Source organism: Takifugu rubripes, chromosome 17, assembly GCF_901000725.2.
Source record: "Takifugu rubripes chromosome 17, fTakRub1.2, whole genome shotgun sequence".
Taxonomy (NCBI): Eukaryota; Metazoa; Chordata; class Actinopteri; order Tetraodontiformes; family Tetraodontidae; genus Takifugu; species Takifugu rubripes.
Window position 1 is genome coordinate 16,356,033 of NC_042301.1, and position 27,875 is coordinate 16,383,907.

At 46.6% G+C, this 27,875-nt stretch overlaps 2 protein-coding genes across 3 annotated transcripts; both read left to right on the forward strand.

The window, feature by feature from the left end:
* The first annotated feature begins 3,122 nt into the window (after nucleotides 1-3,122).
* chrnb3a (cholinergic receptor nicotinic beta 3 subunit a) lies at nucleotides 3,123-9,818 on the forward strand. The gene is made up of 8 exons (XM_003972587.3): nucleotides 3,123-3,450; nucleotides 5,899-6,050; nucleotides 6,832-6,876; nucleotides 6,969-7,078; nucleotides 7,846-8,359; nucleotides 8,554-8,744; nucleotides 8,872-9,076; nucleotides 9,191-9,818. Exons 1-8 carry the CDS (start codon nucleotides 3,381-3,383, stop codon nucleotides 9,320-9,322), a joined length of 1,419 nt encoding a protein of 472 aa, XP_003972636.1. The 5' UTR covers nucleotides 3,123-3,380; the 3' UTR covers nucleotides 9,323-9,818.
* A 1,661-nt stretch (nucleotides 9,819-11,479) lies between these two features.
* Nucleotides 11,480-27,718, forward strand: LOC446024 (neuronal acetylcholine receptor subunit alpha-7). 2 transcript variants are annotated; one of them, XM_029851181.1, is made up of 11 exons: nucleotides 11,480-11,941; nucleotides 14,766-14,905; nucleotides 15,732-15,926; nucleotides 18,552-18,596; nucleotides 20,618-20,727; nucleotides 22,745-22,824; nucleotides 22,974-23,141; nucleotides 23,942-24,136; nucleotides 24,571-24,657; nucleotides 25,276-25,385; nucleotides 26,238-27,718. In XM_029851181.1, the coding sequence occupies exons 1-11, from the start codon at nucleotides 11,842-11,844 to the stop codon at nucleotides 26,763-26,765; spliced, it is 1,758 nt and encodes a 585-aa protein (XP_029707041.1). In that variant the 5' UTR covers nucleotides 11,480-11,841; the 3' UTR covers nucleotides 26,766-27,718. The 2 variants fall into 2 exon arrangements, with proteins under 2 accessions (XP_029707041.1, XP_011611414.2); XM_011613112.2 differs by lacking the exon at nucleotides 15,732-15,926 and having other exon boundaries at nucleotides 11,507-11,941.
* Nucleotides 27,719-27,875: the final 157 nt, after the last annotated feature.

Below are 27,875 nucleotides of genomic sequence, written 5' to 3' on the forward strand. Positions count from 1 at the left end.
TAAATCCATACTCGTCCCCCGAGCGACTAAAACTGTGCGTTTCTGTCAGTGTTCGCTCCCTGTTTCATCTTCTCCCAATGCCTTTTCACCATCAGCTGGTCTATTAATGAGCCAACATGTCCTCCCTCTTCTGTCTTGTCCCCTCCTGTGGCCCCAGTCCATACCAGGCAGCAGGCCTGTGAGGGTCTTTCCTTGCTTTTCCATATCATTGGTAATTGACCGGCTCTGGGAATGGAGGAGTAAAATGGCAGAGCAAATGCTACCCTACTGATGCAGCTGCTCCTAGCTGCCACGGCAACTGGGGCAGAAAATTAGGCCTATCGCTTTGTCACGATGAACACCAGATCTAGTTTTTCCTTTTTTACGTGAGCCTCTCCTCAATTATTCTGTGAGCCTGATGCATAATCCAACTGGGCTTTTTTACATGCAATAGTTTGATAAAGATACGCTCAGACACCCATAAAATATAGTTCAAAAACATTCAACCCAACTGGAGATCCCTGCTTAAAATTTTGCAAACAGTGGTGCAGCAATAGCATTAGCTAACGCCTGGGAAGCTAACTGGAACTGGATATTCTTCTGCAACGTTGGTTGCTGAGTTCTAAATATTTGTGGACGGCAGCAGCTACCATTAGCTTGATGAATTAGATATCTGTTCCAATATGATGGAAGGAGGCAATTGCTAGCTCCCTCAGCATCCACCCCTCCCCCCATCAAGACTAATTTGATGTGTGTACATGGGCAGAAAACAAGCTCCACAGGGTTCTTCACCCTGAACCTCCTGTTAGCCTCTCAACCAACAGCTCAGGAGCACCTGTCAAGTCCCCACAGACCAAAGTGAGACGCGTTGACATCGTCCCATTATTACCTGCCCAGCACCTGAAAACACCAACGCATGCTCCTTGCTCTACGCAGGGGCTGCATTCGATACATCGATTTCAGAGGCGTCCGCGCGCGTCAGAATGAGGTGTAGATGACCTTTTGTTTTGCTTGTTTACTCGTCGTCTCAATATAAGGCTCAACCTCTTTTATTCTCCCGGGTTCTGAGACTGGCCTGTCAGCCACACCGGATTACCGCTGGTGGGGGAAGGATTTACAGCAGCCTTCTGCAGCAGTGCCATGCTCAACAGCACGTTGCGCTTTATGATCACTGTGCACGTGCCTGAGACGACACGCGATGGCACAGATCTGTAAATATTTGAAACCGCTGCTTTTGTGAAATATAGAACACATGAATGAGAGCGCTTTAATGATACGAAGTCCCCCCGGTCTGATGAATGACAGCCACTGAGCTTCCAGGTATTAGCTGGCGCAGGGGCACGTCGTCGGAATCCTGTCGAGTTAAATCCTGTTATGGGAAATTTACTCACTTCTGTAATTCCCTGCATTTACTTTATGGTGTGCCTGTGGCTCCAGCATCAAACACCGGCCCAGCGTTAAAGTTGGATGATACGGGGTGGGGATATTCTCTAGTATATATTTTTAGGAAGAAAGAAAGAAAGAAAGAAAGAAAAAAAGAAAGAAAGAAAGAAAGAAAGAAAGAAAGAAAGAAAGAAAGAAAGAAAGAATTTCCTCGTCCAGTTACAGCAAACACTGCAAACCTCTCTGCTGACCCCGTTGTGAACTTTTAATTAACGTGGACTGAAAATGGAATGAGACTAATTACCGAAGCCTCGCGAAGACTTTCCAGAATCTCTGTTTCCCCTCAAACGTGGCTGAAGGATTTGTGATGCGCATCTGTGTGTTCTGACTCAGATGGTACAGTTTGTTTGGGTGTTAGATAAGAGAGAGCCTGTGCCTACTCTATGTGTGTGTGTGTGCGTGCGCGCGCCTCGGCGATAACAACGCTGCGATCAGGTGTCTGATCAATGATCTGTTCGTCACGGCGCCTGTTAATGAGCAATCAAACATTTTGCATTTGTCTTCAGTGTTTCCCGCATGGCTGCAGAATGAGTCACCTTGCTCTTCTTCCTGCTAGCGTTAAATAATTACGAGGGGGGAGGGGGGAGAGAGGGGGAGAAGTGGGGGAGGTTTTGTTCGATTGGCTAAATAAATGGCACATAGCAAATAAATTGGAGCTCTTTCTGGCTCAGGCTGTTGGACCTCAGCGCCCCCATAAATCACTCTGCACCTGACATTTCCTGTCCACACCAGCCGTCATTTCAAAGCCATGTGGTGGAATAAGCCGCCCCACTAGTGTCTTTTTTGGTTTAAATCACTTTATTTTTAATAGGAAGCGACCATTTTGTGACAGTAGCTGGAGAGCCGCGATAGATCACGTGGTGCACTTGACAGTAACGGCAGGTTACGTCAATGGCGCGGCAGCGAGGGTCAACCTCACCCGTTTACCTTGAGTGACTGAAAGGCCATCATTGGGTATAATGGCGCAAGGGAACTAATAAAACAGGCACCCCCACCTTACCAGGCGCTTATGTCATCGTTCACTTTTCCCATGGCATCATAGCAGTGGGACGTGGCACCTATAGGAGGGAGAAGCGGAATGGCCCAAGCATCCAACTGCACGCTGGTGATTTACGATACCGCGCACGCTCTCCACCTATAAACCAAAGTGACGAGCCTCTGAGAGGAAACTCACAGGTCACTGCTTCCTGGAAGATGTTCCACAACCATTTTTCATGACGTACCCCATATGTAGACGTGCAGCCCAGAGGTGCAGCACGGGAGCGTGGGCACGGATCCAGACTGATTAACTGGATCGAGGATTTCCTGAGAGCCCCTGTGATGGCGTGCACGAAAGTTCAGCCACGAAGGAGAACAGTTCATCCCAGTACAGAACCAGCAGTTAGGGGTAAACGTTCGGATTCATACAGGACACGCAGAATCTCTCTGTAGGGTGAAGTTGTATTTAAAACCACATATTCTGATTGATCTTATTTGTTCTCCTGGTGTTGTACTTCGTCGGACTCGTGCAAATTTCACACTGTAAAACTCCCAGTAATAATAAAATACTTGAATTTGGTTCATACACATTGAATGAGCTGTTTGTTACAAAGCTTCTGCAGCAACGTGGTGAAAAGGTTAAAAAAAACGGTACAAAATGGTCAGAAAAAAGTCCATTTTACCCACTCGGTTCAGGGGTAGAATGCACCCACACCCTCCTGCTCCGTCCCGCCCTCACCGGCTGCACAGCGGCGCGGGCACACAAACACACGCGCACAGCCGTCCCGAAGAAGCGGCCAGAGCTAAAAGATAAGGCGGAAGTGTGAGTGTGGACGCGCCCGGCTCTGACGTCCCCCGCCCTGATCCCGGAGGTCCCGGTGAAGTGATGCAGCCCGCAGGACCCAGTGCATCTGCGTGCGCGCGCGCACGTGTGTGAGAGAATTAACAATGGTTTGATCTGAATAGAGTCGGTACCGTGGATGGGAAGAATGAAGTTTGCGGTCGCCCTGTTGTGCGTCTCCCTGGCTGCGGTGAGGGATGCCGTCCAAGGTAAGACCCGCAAACACAACACGCACGCGAACTGTTGCGGGTCCGTCGGATGTAAACAAGACCAGGGGACAGTTGGGACCGTGGAACGGGGACGCTGATCAAGTGTTGCAGTCGTTGCAGGCGGAGTTCGCGCCCGGTGGTGACAGACCGACAGGGCAGAGCTTCCTGAAGGGTTCGGGCGGGATTCGGATTTTTCGTGTGTTTGTAATTGTGGAGTAAGAAGGAGGACAAAGGGACCGGGTCAGGTGAGAAGAGCCCGGTGATGATTTATTAATGTGGGCACAGCGCCCCCATGGGGTTGTAGCAGCTCCGCGAGGAGGACCCAGGACGCGGTGAGATAAATGTGAGAATAATGGGGGTGAAACCCCCGCATAATGAATGACGCACAGGTTGTTTTCCCCCAAACACAGCAGACTTTCATCAGCCCGACTTGATGCTTGATGAATCGAATTCTTCACAAACTCCTCTGTTTGTCAGAAGTGGCTTCAGCGACAGGGCCCCAGGGCCCCGATGTCCATGTTCACACCTGTATCAGTGTCTCTGACATCCACGGACGTGGCCGGCTGCTCCATGCACGCTTGCACGCCTGCTGACGTGCAGTGATATGGCCGGAAATGCTTCGGCACGGTAAAGTCTAGTGCGTCTCAGAGCTCCCTGTCAAGTTGCATTAAGTGGAAGAAGAGCAGAGCTGCAGCCGCAGTGGCTGAATCTTCCGAGCTGGAGGCTTCTCATTACTGTGAGAAGGAGGCAAAACCAAGTTGAACTGTCCTTCACCGACACGGGCTCCCCCGGTCCTCAGCTCCTCTCTGTCCCGCCTCTTGGTCTCACGGCTCCGGGAACATCCCGCAGCCGCTCCGCCGTTAACAGATGGCAGCGGCGCCGAGGTGATCGGACCCTGGGGTGTTTGAGATCAAGAGGGGGGGGGGGGCAGGGAGGGATGTCTGAACAACTGCGAGTCATCTGCGTGTCGGTATCGCTCACGCGCGTACACACACTCACAGACGTAAAAACGCATAGATGCGCGCACATGACATAAATATATTCCCCCATTCAAACAGCTTCTGCACAAATTCACATAGGAAATCCACCCCCCCCCCCCCCCCTCCAGACAGCGTGTTAGCCCCCCCAATCAATATCTGCTCCCATCTGCTCCATCACACGCACACACACAGATCGAATAGCCTCTGTCCCAGGGAGGAAGCTGCAGTGTTTGACTTCCAGCGTCTCAGCCGTCACTTCCTGGCAGCAGAATTCATCCTTAAGCCTGGAACAAACTGAACGTTCAACATGAGCACTGACGCAACGGGAGGCAAGCGCTCGGAATCTGCATTTATTGCACAGTTTCACGTTTGGGGTGAAGGCGTTGAACACAGAGGGGGTAGAATCCTGCTCAGTCTCCATGTGGGTGTGATGAGGGTGGTGTGCATGGGGAGGGCGACCAGCAGAGTGGGTAACAGAGTAACACACAACTCGGACCGGCTCGTGCTCGAGGGGCACGGGAAGTGACTCTCCCCCCTTGCTATCTGTTTTACTGTCTGTTCCCATTCCCCTTGCCCCAGTTAGGTTCTCCTTCTGCCGGTCTCCTTGTCTCTCTCAGGCACTGGAGGGAATTGCTGGAGGTCACTTTGTCTCCCTTCTTCTCTTATCAGCACTCTCCATTCCTCCGTTCCATTCCTCTTGTTTGAAAGGCTGCTGATTTAAACCTCTTTTTTTCCCTCCTACCGGCCTTTGCCTCGTTTCGCCTCACTAGAGTCTGTGCCAAATATTGTCCTTTCATGCAGCAGGACGGCCTGATCTCCGCTCCCCCACCAGCAAATACCACATAATGCTCTGAGCTTCTGGACTGAGCTCCAAGCGTTCTTGGCTGGCAGGGAGAGCAAAACTTCAAATTCTGGCACCTTCCCTCCTGTACGGCATCGGAGTGTTGTCTGGAAGGATCTACCAAAGAGATCCTGCAGTGTCAGCAGTGGATGGTGAAGTGGACCCCCCCCCACCCCCATCCCCCATCCCCCATCCCCCATCCCCCATCCCTCCCCTCGGCCTGAGCAGGAACTCTGGGTGCCCTAATGGGGCCATGGGGAACTCTGGGAAACTCTGGGTGCCCTAGTGGGGCCATGGGGAACTCTGGGTGCCCTAGTGGGGCCATGACCAGCCGTCAGTCTGGGGTTAGCGGAGTGTGTGTGTGTGTGGGGGGGGGGGGGGGGGGGGGGGGGTCCCTGTGCTTAACAACCACCGCGCTTCAGTGTAGGTGTACACCTGATAGATGGGGGGGTAGCTCGGTCTGTTGGTACATCCAGGTGTACCCCGCCCTCGCCCATATGTGCGCCGCACCCTGACCCCAAAAGGGATAAAGGGGTCAGGAAGAGGAGCGTAGATGGGTGGGAGCAATAAAACCCCTGTGACCTGCCAGCGCCTGCTAGCTCCTGACCTCTGCGTATTTGTTTCCAGCTGAAGAAGACTTTGTGTCACTGGCCGAACTGGAGGATTCCTTGTTGAGGAACCTTTTCAAGGGATACCAGAAGTGGGTGCGGCCGGTCCAACACGCCAACGACACCATCACGGTTCGCTTCGGACTGAAAATCTCCCAGCTGGTTGATGTGGTGAGTCTTGCATTACATTATTTGTATGGGAAGGAGGACGAGGGGTTGAACCGAAAGCCGGAAGAGAAGTCAATTCAATTAGAAGGATGAGAGTCAATCTGAAAATGAAGGACATAAAATCCAGAGGACAGCGTACGAGCGCTTCTTGCGCAATCATATTAGAAATATGACATTTTAAACTGTCTCTGCTTGCCCATATCTTGAGTGCCCTTGAGCTAAGCACCACGTGCTGGAGCCAGACAGCAGTATTAAAGGGATAATTCACATAAAATGAAAATTAGCCACAACCACCTTGTTAAAGCGCTCGAGGTCAAAGGCTTAATGCCCAATCCATGTAAGTGAGTGGTGGCTAATTTTTTTAAAAGTTAGAATCCCAAAGCAACTGTGAGGTGACGGCAAGCGGGAGGATGGAGAGGACAGAAGAAGAGGAAGAGAGCGAGGTTAGAGGAGTAGAGGCTCATAACAGCGATGGGAGGAGTGAGCTCATCAGGCTGAGAGGAACCAGGTCACATTTATTATTCACACAAAGGTCGCACACCAATCTGCTGGACATGGGGTCGCTGTTCAGTCTGGGCAGTGTTTTAGGGGGCCACCTTGTGGTGTTTAATCAGAAATGGATAATATTGCCGTCATGAATTACAGGCAAGACGTCAATTACCCAGAAGCCTCCTCTCTGAACGGGTTGAATTGACCATTTTCCATCGCCAACTTCCCTTTTCCACCACCTTAATTATCTTTTTCTGTGTACAAATAGCAAATCCACTGTTCTGTTGTCCTACAGGATGAAAAGAACCAGCTGATGACGACGAATGTGTGGCTGTGGCAGGTAACAGCACCGTCCGGCACACCTGAAATGATAGGATATAAATATTCTCTAATGTACTTGAGCTGATTTACGTTGGGTTGTTCATTTTAAAGGAGTGGATTGATGTGAAGCTGAAATGGAACCCAGATGACTATGGAGGCATTACTGCCATCAGAGTTCCATCAGAGACAATATGGCTGCCCGATATCGTCTTGTATGAAAAGTGAGTTACGTGTTGCTTTTCCACCTTTCCAGTTGTGGCAATAGTACATTTTAAACTAGATAAAGTAATCATGAAGTCATTGCTAATTAGCTGCTGGATGCTAACTGTATCTGTTTACAACGGAAAGAAACAGGCACTCTGATACAATGACTTAGCAAATATTTAGGGGGATTACTTTTATAAACCTGTAACCAACAATTTTAATGTAAAATAAGAAAACAAAATCTCAAGCAGTTTTTTTTCAAAATAAAAGAAAGTCACCTGAAAATAAAAACGAGGCACTACATTGTCAGTTTAACAACTTCAGCTATTCAGAAATTAACATATTATTAATGACATTAACGTTGCCTTCGTTGAACTGAGGTGGAGACGGATGAAGCTGCTCGGTCCATAAAGTTCACCGTAGCGTTCCTGACTGAACCATCTCATCGCTCAAGTGCTGATTCAACAGTCTTAACGCCCAGCGGCGCTCTGCTCTCCTCAAACCAATCTACAAAGTGCTTCATTCCAATTTTCACTCTTGTAAAAAACTATCAGTTAGGTTAGCAATGCTTAAGCTAGGAGTTTGTAGTCATTGCAGTGAGGCAGGATGGCACAGCGGTGATATATGAACCACTCAGGTCACAGGAATTAAGCACACGTTAAATATCAAATTTGGAAAAAGGTTTTGAATTCAGCAGTACAACAGGCTAATGTTAGCATATTTAGCATTGCCATCATGTGACGTAACAGGACAGAACGTCTCCTTCACCTCATTGTCCCCTCAGCGCGGATGGTCGCTTCGAAGGCTCCCTGATGACCAAAGCCATCGTGCGCTGGGATGGAACCATAACGTGGACCCCGCCCGCAAGCTACAAATCCGCCTGCAACATGGACGTCACCTTCTTCCCCTTCGACCGTCAGAACTGCTCCATGAAATTCGGCTCCTGGACCTACGATGGAAACATGGTGGACCTGGTTCTGGTGGATCATTACGTGGACCGCAAGGACTTCTTTGATAATGGCGAGTGGGAGATCCTCAACGCCACAGGAGTGAAGGGAAGCAGGAGGGACGAGGTCTACTGGTACCCTTTTGTCACCTACTCCTTCATCCTGAAGAGGCTGCCCTTGTTCTACACCCTGTTCCTCATCATCCCGTGCCTCGGCCTCTCCTTCCTGACGGTGCTGGTCTTCTACCTGCCGTCAGATGAAGGCGAGAAACTGTCACTTTCCACATCTGTGCTGGTGTCGCTCACCGTGTTCCTCCTGGTCATAGAGGAAATCATCCCCTCCTCCTCAAAGGTGGGTTTGCTCCCAAACCTTCCACAGTTCATCTCAACTTCTAATTAATCTTAATTGATTCCAGCTTTACAGATACAAGGTGCTACAATTTCCATACACGAAACAAGTTGTTTTTTCCCCCCCAATTATGTATGTGTATATACTGTACCTATAGGTATTGATAAGTAACCAGATTATTAATGATGTGTCACCAGGTCATTCCACTGATAGGGGAATACCTGCTCTTCATCATGATCTTCGTCACCTTCTCCATCATCGTCACCGTGTTCGTCATCAACGTCCACCATCGGTCGTCGGCGACCTACCACCCCATGGCTCCGTGGGTGAAGAGCCTCTTCCTTCAGAGGCTTCCACGACTGCTGTGCATGAGGGGGCACACTGACAGGTCAGTCAAGCAGCACCACAGGAGTAGTTGATGTATTCAGGGGAAAGTCCTACGGTCGGGGATGAGCATGAACGCACCGCTGTTGTCTATAAGTACAATAACCCACAGAAGCAACCCTTGTTTTCAGGTATAACTTTCCAGATAATGAGATGCGCAGTCCAGAGCCGAAGCCCCGCAGAGCCATAGGGAGAAGGGGGGTCCAGGGCCAGCAGAAAGGCCCCCTCGTAGGGAAGGAGGATGAGAATCAAGCCTGGCTGGCCATGCTAGAGAAAGCAACCAATTCAGTCCGCTACATCAGCCAGCACATCAGGAAGGAGCACTTTATAAGAGAGGTGTGTGTGGGTTTTTAGAAGGTCTCACCTGAACTGCTCCTCACACTGTCTTCCCGAAGGCTGACTGTCATCTCACTCCCCTTGTCTTTGTCTCTTCCTCTGCTTTTTACTCAGGTTGTACAAGACTGGAAGTTTGTGGCGCAGGTGCTGGACAGAATCTTCCTGTGGGCCTTCCTCACGGTGTCGATACTGGGAACTGTTCTCATCTTCACTCCCGCTCTGAAGATGTACGTCAGCACACCCTAATGCACACACAAATGCTCCAGCCGCCGATCTGCCTCCTCAAAACTTAATATAACACCACCCTGCAGCATGGATGACAGTCTAATAACTGCTGGAACCTGTATTATCTCATAATGGAGCTTGCATGCGGTGAAAACGAATAAAAGTTCTGGACAGGTTGTGCTGTAATAATGCGCTCATTAGTTACATAAAATGTTTCATCAATGATGAAACTTGATGTGTTGAATAAAGTATCACAGCAAACAAATACCACACACCTCATGTTTAACTGCCCAGTGACTATAATAAAAATGATTTATGGTGGTTTTCAGAAGATAAATGGGTCACAGTGGAAGTAGTATGTATATTTGTGTAGTATGTTTGTTCTCAAAAAGCTCAGAAAATTGTGCATGACTTCTAGTAAATTTGGCCTGTGGATTGTGTCTGTGTATCCGGGGTGTATTGACTGTGTTTTTCAGATCAGGATCAATAAAGAATTACTCAATTTCTGCCAACCCTAGTATGCCTTATAAAACCCTTTTCTTGACTGAGGTTTAATTAATAAAAGGCACACATAACTGAGATATGGAATGTTGGAATATTTATTTGGACTTCTGCCCAGGTTTATTACACGTACATTATGTGACATTGTGTTGTAGTGACAAAATATGGCCAGTAGATGGCAGTAAATATACGGCGCTGGTGCAGTGCGCGTGTCTGTCCAGAGGGGGCGCTGTTGGAGCAGATGCACTCTGAACCATCGACCTTCCAGTTATCGGCTGTGGTGTTTGCTCACCTGGTAGAAATAGTTACAGTGGAGGTTACTGAACACATAATGCTCTGCACTTTGGCAAAGTTTGGAAAACTAGTTTGAAAACATCCCCCTGTCTAACTAAAGAGGTTGCATTATCATTTTAAAAAAAGATAATCACTTAAGCAATATTTTGGAATATCTGGTGGCCATAGCACAATTTAAACACTAAATTTACCCATTATGTCCTAGTATAACAAACAAATCCTTAGATATGTTGACCTGAAAGTCGCCGTTTTGTCACTCAGTTGTAATAGATATTAAATATTTTTGTGGGACTAAATCAATACTTGATCAGTCTTTGCTTTGTATCCTGTAAGGCAATATGGAAGGGGGGTTGACCCTGGCTCTTCATGACCTGTGCACGTGTGTTTGTGTGTGTGTAAATAATAATTATTTCTTTCGCTACCGTTACAATATTTTGACCGTATGATTTTCCTACAATTTATTTCATTTTCTGTTGGTCCAAACTGCACTGACAAAACCATTTCTGACCACCAGAGGGCAGAAAAAGCAGCTTCTGAACACAGTTCTGACGTGGTCGCCTGATATTCGGTGGACTGGTCTGAAAACTTTATCCTATCAATGTGTGTCCTCAGCAAGTCTAAAATGTCTACACCAAATGCATTTTCTGCTGCTACTATCATTATTAAAGCAATGACATGAGATCAAACAGTCAATGTTCTAAAGCATCCACGCCATAACTCAGCCCGTATATTTAGCTCGGGGTTTCTTCTTCACTATAAGAGCAACGGAGCTCCGAGTGATCAAGGCTGTGATGTTTATGTTTTGATATTTATGGCAAGGGCTTGGGGCCAAAAAGAGTGTGAAAAGGGGTGGGTGCTTTTCATTTTGACACTAACATAGTGTGCAGTCACGGAGAGGCTCAACAACCATGCATAAACCAACAGACGCATACATACTGCTGCAGGCGCGGGGGTAAAGAAGCAAAATGATGGTGACAGTCTTCATATAACGCGTTGTTGAGAACGAAGCCGGAGGGGGGCATAAAGACGGTGGGTTTTACGCACAGGCCAAAGCAGAACGTGATAGATGGTGAGCTGGAAGTCACCGCGAGCGCAGGCGTAATGTCAGGACATGGGTGCAACACAGGCAGGGGCCAAAGAAAGGAAACAAGGGAGATGAGACAGAAAACGGGAACACGGAATATGCTGAGCGATAAAAACGCTGTTGGCTGAGAGGGTATAAAAAGGACAGTTGGTGCAGAAGTCAACATTAAGAGACTGTTAAAAGTGCTTGAACTGAATTTTAAATACTTTTCGCGGCCAAAACGCGGGGATGGAGCAAATGTCCCGCGTGTAAAGGATGGACATAAGAGGTAAAGTTTAAGCGTAAGAGGTGGAAGGTGACACGTCACATCCATCCATGAGTGGGGACTTTCGTCACTGCTAGTAAAGCAGGAGAATGAGCCCGAAATGACGCAGGACCCCCCTCCAAGGCTGGATGACGAAGCGGCATCATGCAAGAGGATTCAGCTGACAGGTGGTCGGTTGTCATCATCATCATCATCATCATCAGCATCAGCATCAGCAGCAGCAGCTTCACGGTCTGGAGACGTTGGATATTTTATATAGAGCAGAAAGGGAGGGGAGAGGAGGCGCAATAGGAAGTCACTTCTGAGGAGAGAGAGAGTAGAGAAAGAGAGAGAGAGGGACGCAGATAGAAGAAGGAGGAGGACGCACCAGCGGTCTGACTGAGCTGCAAGTTTGACATGAGCAGGAACTCCTGCCCCACCGCTGTCATGGAGCCCCGGAAACGCTCTGGATCTGTCCTGATTGGAGTTTACCTGTGGGCGACGTTCTGCTCTCAAGGTGGGTCACTAACAGGAGGTTCCTTTCCTGGAGCATGTGAGGACGCAAAGAATGCACAAAAAAATTTGTTTTTCTTTTAAGATTTAGCCCCGTGATTATGTTTAGCAATAATTTAAGCTAAATAAATGACAGTTTCTGTGAAAGTGCCGGGGCTGGCTCACATATACTGCACGTGAGTTGTGATCATCTGGCCCAGAATGCGCGGCAAAGGTGCCCCAGTGTTGATACAAAGCCTTTTGGGGCTGATTATCCCTTCGGTGTAATCCCCTGACGGTGAAGGATTGTTTATTGCGTGACTTTAGCGGAGTTGGGGGGAGCGTTAAACCACTGTAATATGTGTGAATCCTCTGCTGCTTCTGCTGCTGTTGGGCAATATTTACTCCTGCAGGAGGAAGGAACACGGAAAAAAGACACATTTGCTGCAACCTCATTCATTTCATTGTTGTTGGAGGGTCAGACGTGGCGGCGTTTACAGCTGCAACAGACCTCCGTTTCAACAAAAAAATTGTCGATGAACCCCCCCCCCCCGACCTTCAAAACTTGTGTTCCACTCACATCTGGGCCCCTCCAAGGTCTCATAAATCTAAAGTGAAACAGAATCTTGGTGATTTTATTTCATTTATTTGATTACGCCTGGGTTTACCAGCGCAGTGATGCCGAGGGGCCGCATCACACAAATAAAGCAGATGTTGTCCGTGTAATCACTGGATACCAACACATCTGTGTGTGTGTGTGTGTGTGGGGGGGGGGGGGGGGGGGGGGGGGGGAGAACGCACAACAAGACAAAATGACTCGAGAATTTATTTATCACTATTGCACCTTTCATGTGTCCTTGGGTGTTGGAGGAGCAAAATTAAGAAACCCTCAACACCAATAAACAACAGTGGCAGGAAAAGCTCCCCTTTAACAGGAAGAATCCTTGAGGTGGACCAGGCTCAGGGAGGGGGGGGGGGGGGGGGGGGGGGGGGGACCTGCTGATGGCCGGCTGGGCAGAGAGCTGGGAGAAAAGGAGGGAGGACAGGTAGATGAGAGACGAGGCAAAAATCATGCAAATGCATTAATTACAAGCTGTCAGTAGAAGAGTTGAGTGGGTCAGAGGGGTCAGAGGTCGGCAGGTCAGCGCACAGCGATGAAGTCGGTGATACTTGTTGAATGTTGAACGGGGGCGCTGGTTCTTAGGAGGGGGGGCTCACTGGCTGAGTTGAAATGTCCTTAGCTGTGAATGTGAGTGTGAATGTCCATCTTGATGTGTGAGCCCTGCCATGAGCTGCAGGGGCGTCCAGGCTGTGACGGGCAGCTCTGACAGGCTGCTGCCCCCTGCTGGTGACACTGTGACAGGTCGTTGGATGGATGCTTTCAAACACAATCCAAGTTTTATTCCTCCCTGAACAAGTCTGACATTCTGTTTGAGCAGACCGCTGCAAAACATTTTGAAAAATGTATCAGTTCTTTCCATCTCGGGAGTCTTTTCTCCATCAAAATCCCTCCAATTTTAAATCCTGTCTGAAACTTTCGTGACACTGTCCTCCTGTCTCGCCCTCAAGCCTTTTGTTTTGACGGGCACATCTTTAAAGCTTTAAAATGGGCCAGACTGACATTAAAAAAAACATTCCCACATGAGGGATTTAAGAATTTATTGTATTACAGCTGTTTTCTACCATCGTGCAGCGTCCCTTTGGGTTATGTTGGCTCACTCTTAAAGAACTGTGCTAACAACAGGATAAGCATTGATCGAGATAGCCGTATTACATCCCAGAGGTTGGAATAACTGAGCTACTTTCAGTCCGAATGATGTACAAGCTAGTACAACAAATGCTGACCTGGAAATACTCTTTTCAAACCTGTGACATTGGTTAGTTACGCAGGTTCAACAGGGAAAATGAGACCAAGTCTATAGAAATCATTTTGAAGCAAAGGAACATTTTCAAGGTGAGCACGCGTGTTTCTACTGCGGCAGTAAAAGAAACCCTGTTCCCTCGACCATGTACGTGAGCTTTAATGACCAAGCATGTTATGAGGCCCCCAGTGGGCTCTGAAATGGAAATATCAGAGGACACTAATGCAGTGAAGGAGATATATGACCACCTCTGAGGCTCTGCTCTGCGTCCGTCAGTACGTTCAGCGAATCTATGGAGGTTGAAGATCTGCGAGCGCTGGATTTATGGCGGGGAAAAACAACCGTTACATCAGAGTAGCGAGCAGATAGGGCTGGCACGTTTGCATATGTAAATCAGGAAACTGAAACCACGCGGCGCAATATTGCGGAATTTTCATAAGAATTTATTCAAACAAGATGGATGAGGATGTTTACATGGAACTGAGGACTTTTAATGTTTTATGGCGTCTAGTGAGTGTACGCAGCTGTTAGAAACTCTAAAGAAAGGCTACGGGAGTCTGGGTCCACCTGAGGCCATCAGACAAACTCATTCCCAGGAATTACAATTACCAGGGATTTATTTGTCTGGACTGTGGATGTGTTTTCACCGCACCTCAAAATTCTGGAAACTTCAAATCAGGCTGCTGGAAGGTTGGGGGAGTGGTTCTTATAACCTCCCTCCCTACAACACAAAGTCCTCATGAATGTTGCTTGTTGGGTGGGTCAGGGTTCTGAGATGTTCTGTCCTCAGAATGAGTCCAAAACCAACACTTGTAACAAGCAGTTCACCTGGTCAAGAACATACAACAGTTGACGTTCGATTTGCCCCAATTCCACATTAAATACATTCATTTTCGACTCTTTGTAATTTCTTTTCTTCACAGCTAAATTTGAATTCTTATGTTGCTCATTTTCTGCCCTCCGTATTCTTGTTTGGATCCATCCCAGGCGGCCACGGCGGCCCGTTCCAGAGGAAGCTGTACCACGACCTGATGGTCAATTACAACCGTCTTGAAAGACCCGTCCTCAACGACTCCGCGCCAATCGTGGTGGAACTCGGCTTCACGCTGCGACAAATCATCGATGTGGTGAGTGTGTGTGTGAGTGTGTGTGTGTGTGTGTATGTGTGTGTGTGTGTGTGTGTGTGTGTGTGTGTGTGTGTGTGTGTGTGCGTGTGTGTGTGTGTGTGTGTGTGTAATGATTCATGGCAGATAAAAAGGTAGAAAACTGTTTTGTTATTATTTGGGGGTTTTCATGTTTAAAGATTTAGTTTGATTATGGGATGTTTCCCCCAGCTATACTAATTCACATATTTGCTGTAGCTCCTCTGAACTGAAACTGTAATTTTGCCTGTGGAGGAACTCAACCAAGTGAGAAGATTCGTCTTTGGAGGTGGAAGCTGTTTCTCCTCTCAGACCTTTGGGGCCTCAGTAACACTGTGGTCGTTCTTTTTATTTATTTATTTATTTATTTATTTTTTACAAATCAAGGTTGTCAATTGAGAGATAATTATTAGATTTCATCAAATCAAATGATTATTGCAAATGGGGGACATAATAATGGTAAATGATGTACAAATGACGGCTTTTGTTCTAATATTGTTGCCAATTCATTCAGTAGGTGAATTTAATTATAGAATCACTCCCAATATTCCATTCATTTTGTAACCATATGACTTTTAATAACAATACTCATTGCTATAGAAACATCGGTGCTCTTGATTCTTGGAAAATCTCTGCAACGCCTCACTTCCTGTCTCACAGTTCCGTCCTTTTTTCTAGCAGTGAATCTTTATTCTTACATATAAATAAAACATTCCTTGAAATGGGCTGTTTTTGCCGTGCCCGACCCAACACATGCCGAGTCCTTTTTGACTCAGCGTGGCCACATTCATCCCTCTTTTTCCCACATCAGATCTTCCAACCAACGCTCCCGCGGCTTCGCCAGCTTTTCTGTCACATCTCATCACGTCTTCAGTGCCTTGTTGACCCCTTTCCCCAACTGGACTACCTATCCTGTCTCCTACCACCTCGCCACCCTCAGATCATTCATCCAAAAAAGCTGGAGCAGACACCTCTTCCTGTCCCTGAGTCAGCCCTGTCACAAGATGTACGCGTCCTCCCGCCGCCACATGGCCGAGAGCCTTACAGCACAAGTTCCACAATCTTTTATTGATGTTGCCAAGTATACTGTGCACACAGAGCAGCATTTATATTTATCTTCAGTGCAATGACACATTAGAAGTTAGGTCCTTTTCAACATAAAGCCATAAGACCAGGTTTGCATCTTAGAGAACAGCGTTATATAAAAAGTGTCACCTGTGTCATTTACAGTATTTCTGTTAAATACAATCAGTGGGGTCACATGACCCAGTAATGTCCGAATTATTGCACTTTATAAAGTGCACGTATACGTGCAAGCTCGACTGATATCAAAGCTTCAAAAGCTGAGCTCAGATAATGAGGCAATGAAAGTCAATGTGGACGGTTCTACTGACCAGCGAGGCGGGAACGTGGCAATAGAACTCTGCAGGGAGGTGAAACAATGGACACCTGTAGTAGTGAAGACAACATGATGAAAGAATAAGTGAATTATGGGATGGAGACAGGACTCCACCATTGTAGCTCATCTAAACCGTCCATGTTAATGTAGTAATTGTAAGCATTCTCCATCCATAATGGATAAGATGGCAACAACCTGTGAACTAATGCTTACTGGGCTATTATGAATAATGTAGTGTGTGTGTGTGTGTGTGTGTGTGTGTGTGTGTGTGTGTTTCTGTGTGGGTGTGTGTGTCTGTGTGGGTGTGTGATTCCCTCCATCTGCTCTTGAATAACCCTTTAACCAGGAATCTAGGGCAAATTGATGTCCACTGAGTGGGTTCATCACTATGAATAATGACAGGCACATCACTGCTCACCTTCCCAGGTGGGGGTGGGGTGTGTGTGTGTGTGTGTGTGTGGGGGGGGGGGGGGGGTGGCCATTTTGTGCTGTATGTTACTTAATAAAGTATATCTGTTAAATTACTAAACAGGCTACAGAACTAGGCTGGCTACAGTACTTGCAAAAGGTACAATGTGGCCACCTTAGCTTGGACGTGCATGTGTGTGAAGGTTTTTTCTTCCAGCCATCACACAGAAATCTTTTGTTTGAGCAGCGGTTGCCTGATGCATGCCGCAGTGCCGCAGGGCGCCCCTGTCCACGTAATCAGGCAGGACATTTTACTGAGAGGCAAAATGTTTTCCACCTTCCACAGGTGAAGTCCAGGCATCTGCCAGCAGCAAAAATCCCCTCAAACCACACTTGGAAATGGAGAAGAACAGAGGCAGAATAGGATATGTTGCCTCTATCAGTACTACACACATCCTGATACAAACATAGAAGGTTTAACTATGGAAAACAACAATCAATAGGAATCTTTCACAAACGGTGGTCACGCACAAGATCTCAGAAACTACGCCAGCCGGGTTTTGTTTATCGTCCGTAAACATGAGAAGCTAATGTGAAAGTAATTTGCAGCATTTGAATGAGCACACAGAACAGCAGTGCTGCAGCCAGAGAGGAATCTGATCTACGGGGGAGGGCGGGGGAGGTCAGGGGCAGTGGCAGAAGGCTCTATATCCAACCAGCGTCTCCTCTTGAAACAAGTAATAAGGTTTGTGCTGCGTCTGTGTGTCGATGCAGAGCAGCTGAGCGTCCGTCTCTGTATGTGCTCAGCCACTCGGACACAAAGGCATCCAGATATGGAGATATGGATGTTAGAGCTACAGAGAAGCTGGCACAAAGAGAATCCCACTGATACATATACATTATGTATGGGTGTAAATATATATTGTTCTGTGCTGTGGATGTGAGAAGATCCACTGTAATATCTGGTTATTTCAGCTCTGCACCAGTTCATAAACACACCAGATACAACAATAATAATACAGCAGCATGATTTATTTCTCTCGATCTAAGTATCCATCACTCCCTTGATATCCTGTCTCAAAAATCAATCAGAGCAGATTTAGGAGGAGATTAGTGGGTCTAGTGGGGGTGACGAGGTTTAAAGTGCAGCGAAGTGAAATCTCACAGAGAAACGGCACGAAGCAGAAGGTCAGGGGGAGAGGTGGGGTGAAATAGAATTACACACTCACACACTCCGACACACATTCTGTTCTGAGAAGCACCCAAAAAAGGTGCGTTTGTTCCAGTAGCAGGGAAGGGAGGTTGTTTAACCTGTTTAGATGAGATGGAGACGGAGCAGTGAGGAGGTGGGTTTCAAGAGGAGGAAGGATAAAAGAGGGTGAGAGTTGTTCCAGGTGGTGGTGATGGTGCTGAGGTCGGTTATTTACAGTTGAGGGGGAAAGAAAAAAGTTCTACACTCAATCTCCAAGGTTGCTTCCTGTCAAAGGGAGATTTCCTCGGCTGCTGGAGCACCAGGCTCATGGTTTCTGTAAAGTATGAATATGCCAGCGGCAATACAAATAAAGTTGAATTAAATTTAAATGAAGAACGTTCTGGAACGGAGCTACACCAACAGGAAGCCTCAGTGGTAAATGGTTTGTTCCAGGAACGGCGCGTGAAATAATCTCGATTTCAAGAGCCTAAACAAACAGATAACAGATAACAGGCGGATGGGACGTCCTGCGAGTAGCAACACCCAAAGTTTGAGTGCTTTTAATGTCATTTAATGTTTCTACGTCCTCGTCATCTTGTTCTTTGGGCTCTTTCTCTTCTGCTCTCCTCCAGGATGAGAAGAACCAAGTGCTGATCACGAATGCCTGGCTGCAACTGGTAGGTCCCACCCCCCCCAACACTTCACGTCTGCTTTACCAGTTCATTGTCGTGTTGTGTATTTTTGGAAAGGCTGACGCGTTGTTTGTGACCTGTGGCTTCTGTCATCCACATTTTCACTCTGAAGTGACTGGAGAGCACACGCTGCGCTCCGAGAAAAATGTTCAACTTTTGAATAAAAAAGAGTTTCTTTTGAGCACGATGACACTTGAGTGTCTCTCCAGGGCCGTGTGACACGGTGAAACACAACCTGGAGACAGGACAGACGACAATGCTTGGATGTGACTGAAGTCTTCCTGAAGTGGAGCCTTTAGGTCAGGGATGTGTGCTCGTGCACTGGGATGTTAATAATACCAGGAAACAATATTAAGCATCAGCTCAAATCACAGCAGATTCATCTATCGACGCAGCTGCAAGACGTTTCTGGCACCTTGGCAGGTGTGAGCGTCGTTTTAAACTTGTTGTTTATGTCCAGAGTTGCCCAAAATGTGTGTGAGGGTGGAGGTGGTAATCCCTGAGGGACACAGTGGGGCAATAAACATCAGTTACACTTCAGAAATGCTCCTCTGTGGGTAGGAAAAACCAACAGCCATAGCAGAATTCACTATTAACGCCTTTTCCCCTGCTAAATCTGTGCTGCCACAGTGCCCATGAGCAAGGCGCATGCACTCGTTGAATGTTCTCCTATACTAATGAGGGTAAATAACTCCACTGGCATTATTGTGGTCAAGGAGGCCCAAATACAAGGGTGATGCTTTGACATTTCTTCGTGCATTTATGAAGTGCACAGTTTGAACACAAGCATCCCATCGGTATAGATTGGACATGAAGAATTGTTTGAAGTATTGTTCTTCAAAAACCGTGTTTACATTTGCAGTTTCTTCTATTGAGGAGACCACAGGTGGTTTTCTGCTCATCTGAAGGTCACCAGGTGAATGCGAAGATCCCCGCTGATGGTCTGCTGTTGAATTTATTACCTTTCTAAATATAGTTTCGGCAAACGTAGTGTAAAACAAGCGTGATCCTCCAGCTGGACCGGAGAGGATGAATTTCACAGCCTCTTTAAAAGAACCAAATTGTCTCGAATTAGTGCCACTTTCTTAAATTTCTCTTATGTAACTCCAAAGTCTATTCTTAGCCGGCCGCCTCATCCAAAGTTGCAAAGCTGGAACAATTCCTGTTCCTGTGAGCTGTGCAACAAACCCCAAACAGGAAGGCGACACCAGCAGCAAACCAACGAGGTCCACGAACATCTCGCGCATTGATGAGGCGTTCAGCTGCCCGGGAGGAGACGTACGCCAGCGGTGCTTTGGGATGCTTCGTGGGCGGGGTTTAGCAATACACACGACGGCCAGCGGCTTGGTTCTGGGGGCGCTCTCCTCGTGTATGTGGATGAACACAAACACACAAGCAGATGCCTCCAAGACCTGTGGCGACACTGGGGCCGTGTTTGCTCCCCGGAGAGTGCGCCCTGAGGCCGTAACGTCTGGGCGCCTAAATATGTCAGTAGGGTTGTATGGACCAGGCTCATACGGGAGCCCGTGGGTCAGTGACACTGGTCGTTGTTACCGCAGCGCTTGAGTGGCCTCAGGCTCCATTCTGTTCACCCGGGGGGGGGGGGGGGGGGGGGGGGGGGGGGACTAACAAATAACAGAGCTGAATGAGCGCTTGATTAAGGTTTCGGGTTTTGAAAATCATCAATGGAGGCAGGAAGATGGTTTGGAGGGGTGGACGTGGGACCAAAACTGGAATAAAAGCTGGATGAGAGGAATAGAGAGGGCTTGGATACAGACTGATTGGCTGAAAGGCTAAATTGCAGTCATCAGTGCTGCTAGCATGGATAGAGAGGCTTCCTAACTGAAATTACTCTTCATTTGCTGGGACATCAGCCTGGTGAGGGAATGTGGGCTTGATTAGCCAGGGAAATCATCGTCATCATCATTTTAACTCAAACATTTATGCACATCCATTTAAGTTCTCCTAACTGTTGTGCTTCTGTCTTGCTCTGTGTTTTGCTACAGTACTGGACAGACATTTATCTGTCATGGAATCCAGAGAGCTTCCCCGGTGTTCAGAACCTGCGCTTCCCGTCCAGTCTCATATGGATGCCTGATATCCTCCTCTACAACAGGTTGGATACATCTCATTTCCCACTATCATGTATGCTTCACTTATCTTTCTGCCAGTGAGAGGGTTTGGGTGATTTTATATATCATGGTCCATCTGAAGCAGGTGGGTGGTCCACTAGAGCCTGTTGATGCCAAGTCAATACATAGAATCCATAATAGCAAAACACTTGGAAACACTTTGCCGCCAACTAGTGGCCGAACGGCAAATGACAGACGGGCCAGAATGTCTCCAAATATTCCGAGTGCTTTACAGGAACACTGCCAGCAATAGCAATATCAGTATCAATAAAAAAGTGTATAGTTACTATTATGAACCCTGTGTTGGGGTAGAAAGACCTTAAAAAGAGAACCCAAAATGCCTCACAGCCTTGCAGCGTGTAATTATTAAATCAGAGTTAGACAGGGGTGCTTGATGTTCACTTTAATCCACGGAATGTGTCAGTCTTTTCATTTCATTCTTTCAAGTCTCCCAGCTCATTTCTTAACTGTCACACATGGACAGACATTTTAAATTTATCTGGGCTGAACTCATCCAATAACATGGTGAAATGAAACCCAGTAGCTACAGAGACGGTGGAACGTATTCCTCAGATTAAACCTCACTACTCTCCACTTTAATGGCTGAACAGATTCTCCTTTAGAGGAAATCAACTCTAACTTCTAACGAGCTTTGAAAACAAGGAAACGATAACGCTCAGAACCTCCAACAAGGTTCAGAACCGTTGTTTTAAAGAGAAGGTTTCATCTGATCCTGTTGCTTGTTATGGTTTCAGTAAAGAGCAGACATGAATAAAGCTGAAATACTGAATATGTTCTTTTTTTATTTTTATTTTAAAACTGGGTGTGTTACGGTCTGAGTGGCGAGTGTGTGGATCTGTGATCTGGCGTTTTAAATCTTGGTTTTCGAGGCTGTTATTCAGGGGTTATATCAGAGACATAGAGCGAAACTCATCTAGCAGAGATGCTGCAGAACATGAAGTCTGTTTTAGTATTGAGGCTCGGTAATCAGAGATGATCTTGATAGTAAGAGTTCTAATGCAGTAACGCACCGAATCTGACATCTTTCAGAATGCAGGCTGGAAAGATTGCGTTAATTTTTCATTTTTTTACAGCTACAAAGCACAAAGGAGTGTAAAATACGATCTTTTATACTAATTCCAGCTTGAAAATGAGGTCATTGAAGTAAAGAAAGTTTAGCTGAAGCAGAATCAGCATTGACTAGTAGCCAAAGTGTGTTTAAGGTTGGTTCTGTGGGACATTTGAGCCGTAGACTCTGACACGATCATGACGAATCAAGTCCATTTTAAGGATACATCCCTATAAATGAGGAAATATTAATCATTGTTTTCTATCCGTGTGTTTGTTTTCATCGAGCGAACATGTGAAATAGCTGAAATCCCACTGAGATTCCACGATTCCTCGCGGCCTCATCTGTTCCACCTGGAACGCGACCTTTCAGAATCGCGTCCTACATACTTGGTGATGTGTTCAAAATGTGATTACAGCATCAATAAGACTCCTCTGATGTGTTCTGTATTCACCTGATAAACAACACGCGGCTCAAGAGAGGGAAATTCGTAACACACCTCCTCTATTGTGGTATTTGGGAAACCAATTTAATGGATTTAAAATAGAATGTGGAGATCTTCAGGACCGGTGAATCTGAATTAAATCCCAAGGCTAAATGCTAATTCGTCTCGTTAACTATTCATTTGTGTGTCGTGACTCCAGTAGCCACTTTTCATTTCTGTTTTGGAAAAGTTTGGGTCTCCTGGGATCAGCCCAGCGCCGTTGGCTGAATTTATGTTTCGCCTAATTTGATTTTGGTACAAACCCAAATCAAAAAAACCCTAAAACCGCAACATTAAATTGCTCCATTTTCAGGATGTAACCCGCACATATATTCCCATTAAATATACAAATGAGCAATATTAAAATTTGCTTCCATAGACTCTGATCTGCTTCTAATCCCCACGTCTACGCGTTATCCTGACGTCCTCCTCTCTTCCCCCCCTGCAGTGCCGATGAGAGGTTTGACGCCACCTTCCACACCAACGTGCTGGTGAACGCTACCGGAGTCTGCCAGTACATCCCACCAGGTTATCATCACAGTCTCACCCATTCAGTGTCCCTTTAAGAAGGTTGATCTCTGCATCATTTTAGTCCCCACAGAGCAAATGAAACGTGCGTTTTTGGTGTCGGCCCATGAAGCTGCAGTGCAAACGTTAAAGACATCAATTGTCCGCAGGCATCCTGAAGAGCACCTGTTATATTGACGTGCGCTGGTTTCCATTCGATGTGCAGAGGTGCGATCTGAAGTTTGGCTCCTGGACTCACAACGGCTGGCTGCTGGACCTACAAATGATGGACGTGGACATCTCTACCTACATACCCAACGGGGAGTGGGACCTTGTAGGTGAGAGGACAGGAAAGGTCAGCTCAAAAATCATGCGAGTGGAGTCGGAGGATCCAGGAACCTTGTCAAGCATCCACCCCGATACGCTGTTGGGTTTCTAGACAGCAGCCTGTTCTCCACTTAATCTGGGCACCTGCTGATCAAACGCACTGGCTGGCTGCAGCGTTGTTAGCGTGAGAAGACCGACAAAAAAGTTTGTTTTTAAATGCCGATTTCTCTATCATATACTTTAAAAAAACCTCCTTTACATTATGGATTGTGGACATTTGGTAAAAGGTAAATTTGCTGAATGGTGAGAAAGACAAAACACTCACTAGTAAGATCTCTAACTCTATTTGTTAAAGATGTAGAAAATGACTAAAATGATAATAGTGGCTATTTCAGCCTTGTGATTGACAAAAACGTGCATGTCATTCATTGTGAATGATTAGAATATTAATAATATACATTTCAGTGTGGTCACTGAACAGATTAAAAGCAGAAAAATATAAATTGACTGTTAAATTACGATCCAAGAAAAATCTGTATACAATATTGAAATCCTTTAGACTTAAAAAAGAAATATATCTACAAGCTGCAAAGAAGAATTTGCCAATACAACCAGTTTGAATCATTACGTGTATTATTTAAAAATATGTCAGTCATCAAACCACAAGGCCGTCAGAGAAGAGCAAAGACCAACGCACCCGTGGGCATACTTGTACATTATAAATCTCTTTACAAGGCCTTTGTAAATATTCAGGCAGGAAGCTGTATTTGTTAATCTGGCCTCTCACTCCAGCATCTGACGTCCTCCACAGGTGTGCCAGCGAAGCGGAATGAGCTGTACTACGACTGCTGTAAAGAACCCTACCCCGATGTGACGTTCACTGTCACCATACGCCGCAGGACGCTTTATTATGGCCTCAACCTGCTCGTTCCCTGTGTGCTCATATCTGGTCTGGCGCTGCTGGTCTTCCTGCTTCCTGCTGACTCTGGGGAGAAGATTTCACTGGGTAGAGATTCGGCTCACACACACACACACACACACACACACACACACACACACACACACACACACACACACACACACACACACAGATAATTCACGATTAGAATCACATGTTCAGACAAAAGTCTCTCTCAGCTCACAAGGATCAGACGTGGTCGCTAACCCATTTATTTGTCATTGCTCTATGCTAATGTTGACATTATGGCCGTGGATTAGCATTCATGTCGGATTGTACTCATTGGCAATTGAATCAAAGCTCCTATATAAATGCAGGCGATAACTCAGACCTGAAAATGCCAGTTTGTGTGAAAATGTCACAGCCGGTGAGACGAACACACAGATGTAAGAATTCCCTCCAGGCTCAGAGCTGCTGAAAATGATGACCGAATATCTTTTCTTTGTTTTTAATCCTGGTTTTCTAATGGTCGTTTTCTCCAGGCATCACCGTGCTGCTGTCACTAACAGTCTTCATGTTGCTGGTAGCAGAGATCATGCCTGCCACTTCAGACTCAGTTCCTCTAATTGGTAAGAACCCTTTTCTTTCTTTTTTCGGGGGTTTTAAGGCTGTAACTGTTATCACTCAATGAAATGGCTTTAAAAGTGTGAATGAAAATAAAAAATAAGTTAGGATAGCTATCAGCCACGTTATGCTGTGTGCTGACATCTCCTCACCTTAATGTTTAATACATATGGACATTTTTCAGGGTATAAATTGGTCCCTACCAGCAGCCAATTTGTTCATTTTAGACGGACGAAAGCAAAACCAGTTCACTGATAAAAAGGGTTTGGGCACGATCCAGGGCCCCTGCAGTGCGCACGTCAAAGTGTCTGTGAATAGACATGGAAGCATAAAATACCTCTGGAATAAGCCTGATTTGTTATTCTTAACAAGCACAATTACTGTAGCAGATGGGCTCATTGCATGAAGTCGCGCTGATAAGAAACAATGTATCCAATCATGAAATGGGAGGGGGCACAGCTGAGGATCGTCTGGCAACCCAGCACATCCAAGCCCGCTAACATCTCAGCCCTTGGATGCAGCTCCGTCTTTACAGGATAGAAACTGCCCATAAGTGCTTTTGGCTGAAGGTGCTTTTACAGAACATTTTTTGTAATTGTCTTCGTGTTCTTGCTTCTGTTTAGCTCAGTACTTCGCTAGCACCATGATGATCGTTGGCCTGTCTGTGGTCGTCACGGTCCTTGTGCTTCAGTTCCACCACCACGATCCACATGGCGGGAAGATGCCTAAATGGGTATGTGTACTGTCAACATCCGCTAGATACAGGTGAAAAGGCAAAACAGTGCAGTGCACAGGGATCTGGAAGCTAGGACATTGTGACAAACGCACCCCTGTTAAGGTATTTCCTGTGTTTAGCATAGTTTTGGATCAAAATGGGATTCGGTTTGGAAACATGATGTAAAAAGGCCAATCCCATCAGAAGGCAGATTAGTTTTGGGCCTCATCCTGTTCCATTGTGTTTCAAGGTCAACCCAGTCAACATGCAACCACACACCCACATTTCCCCACAGAAATCCCTGATGAACGAAGACACGAGTGGCTTTTTTTAATACCCTCAGGTGGCCAGATGTCATAAATTGCTTGAAATATAAAGAGTTGCGAGGATGGCAGATCTGGTTCAAGATTGTCGTCTTTTATTTTAGGTCACATACCCACAAATATTTAATTAAAAGCATCTCATGGTGACATACTTATCTAAAATCACTGTGTCTATAATTAACGCAGGTATTTAAAACAAATACCTGCGTTAATTATAGACACGATCAGGAAAAATCAATAAGGTTAAACACCTTATGTGTTATACGAACAATTGGATCTAAAAATATGAACCCAATGACAGACGCAGGTGCTCAGCAGGGTGCTGCAGTGGTTGCTGATGTCACCTCTTGGATTGTGGTTTTGGTCCCCAGGAGGCTGCTTGACTTTGACATAATATGCATTTATATATATGCAGCTTTGGTGTCCCCCTCAATCACTGCAGTTAATAAACGTCCTGTTTAATGTCTCGCCCCAGGTTGAAATGTAACACCTGCCCAGGTGACCTATCTTCCATGAGCTTTCCTGTTTTATGCTTCTTGCCCTCCAGGTTCGGGTTGTTCTACTCAACTGGTGCGCTTGGTTCCTCCGCATGAAGAAGCCGGGCGAGGATAAACAAGCTGTGGCTTCCAGTCGGCCTCCTGACCACAAATACTCTCACCCCTCTCCCCACGCCAGTGCCAGCACCATCCAGGTGGCCACTATCCCGGGACAGGCTCCAGCCCCGACAGCCAATGGGAACATGAACCTGTACTTCAGCTACCACGCGCTGGCCTTAGATAACCCCACCCTCCCACCGGCCTCTGACCCAAGCGTCATCCGCTCGGAACAGACACGTTCGCTGCTGCTGGAGCAGCTCCCGGAAATTTCCCAGATCCTTGAGGAAGTGCAATACATAGCCAGGCGCTTCCGGGAGCAGGACGAGGGCGAGGCCATCTGCAGCGAGTGGAAGTTTGCGGCGGCGGTGGTGGATCGGCTGTGCCTGGTGGCCTTCTCCCTTTTCTCCATCATCTGCACCTTCACCATCCTCATGTCCGCTCCCAACTTTATCGAAGCCGTGTTCAAAGATTTCACCTAAGCTGACCTTTGCCCTCTGTTAGCTCCACGAGACTGCCGGCTGCGTCCCCGTGAAAGTTGCAGGATTGTTGTGATTCCTTATGTTGCCAAATGGGAGCGCAAGACTCCTTCCAGTGGTCGTTATCTATGTTACCCTCTTCTTTTACCATCCAGAACTTCTAGAACCAACGTTATGTCCCGAGCAGTCACATTCAGAAGCCTTTGCTTTCAGTGTTATTCTTGCAATGTAGTTTTTTTTGTACATAAATTAACACCGAATTGAAGTTGATGCATTTTTAATATGTTGGTGAGAGGGCGTGGCCTGTGAAGCCGCAACACTGTGTAATCCCTTCTGGAATTTAATAGTTCCGATCCGAGGCAACTGGACCTCTTTAGACCTGTTTAGAGAGGTTTGACTTCTCGCCTGGAAGACCTGAATCTTCTTCTTCTTTCCGCTGGTTGATATTCTTGCTGTTAGCTTAAGCCAGCGAGCACCAGCGGGCTGTGCAGACATGTAGCGATACAAACAGCTGCTGATGATGTGAGATGAAGCAGGGTCGCTGACCCGGGCTGGTTGTTCTGCTGCACAGCGGGTGGTCCCGGCTGCTCCACAAACAGAGGCGATACCTCAGGAGTCAGGAGGCTTTTGTAGATATGTTGTGAGATAACGGGATTTTTACTTTTCTTTTCTTTTCTTCATAACTTTAAGATTTTCACACTCATTTTTTAATGGTAAAAGACGTTCCATATGGATGCTAAATAGCAGACATGCATGTGAAACTATGGGACACTGAGATATACAGATAAGAAGGGGCTTGACCTTATGACATTTCTCTTCAGTCTTGCGTTTTGTCACTCTTGCTTTGTGCCTCTGCTCACTGTGACTCGTATTTGTGGAACATTTGCTACCTGTAAATGCAGTTTTGAGAGAAATAAAGGAGAAATGTGAACACTTGCACCATTTGACTGGCTGCCATGCTGCCATTTTCATAAACCACATTTACTCAGCAGCCGCTTTTGCTGATTCTTACTGATGCATGATAGAATATCTGCAAATTCTGTGTCCACATATTACTGCGTGACTAACACTGAACCAAAAATTAGTCCCTTTAGCCATGTGTCAGCTGCATTT

Excerpts from the sequence above, each read along its gene's own strand:
- LOC446024 (XM_029851181.1), top strand. The coding sequence starts at position 11,842 with ATGAGCAGGAACTCCTGCCCCACCGCTGTCATGGAGCCCCGGAAACGC. Across the intron at positions 24,137-24,570 it reads TGGGGAGAAGATTTCACTGG|GCATCACCGTGCTGCTGTCA; the intron begins GTAGAGATTCGG and ends CGTTTTCTCCAG. Across the intron at positions 25,386-26,237 it reads GCGGGAAGATGCCTAAATGG|GTTCGGGTTGTTCTACTCAA; the intron begins GTATGTGTACTG and ends CTTGCCCTCCAG.
- chrnb3a (XM_003972587.3), top strand. The coding sequence starts at position 3,381 with ATGGGAAGAATGAAGTTTGCGGTCGCCCTGTTGTGCGTCTCCCTGGCT. Across the intron at positions 6,051-6,831 it reads TCTCCCAGCTGGTTGATGTG|GATGAAAAGAACCAGCTGAT; the intron begins GTGAGTCTTGCA and ends GTTGTCCTACAG. Across the intron at positions 8,360-8,553 it reads TCATCCCCTCCTCCTCAAAG|GTCATTCCACTGATAGGGGA; the intron begins GTGGGTTTGCTC and ends ATGTGTCACCAG.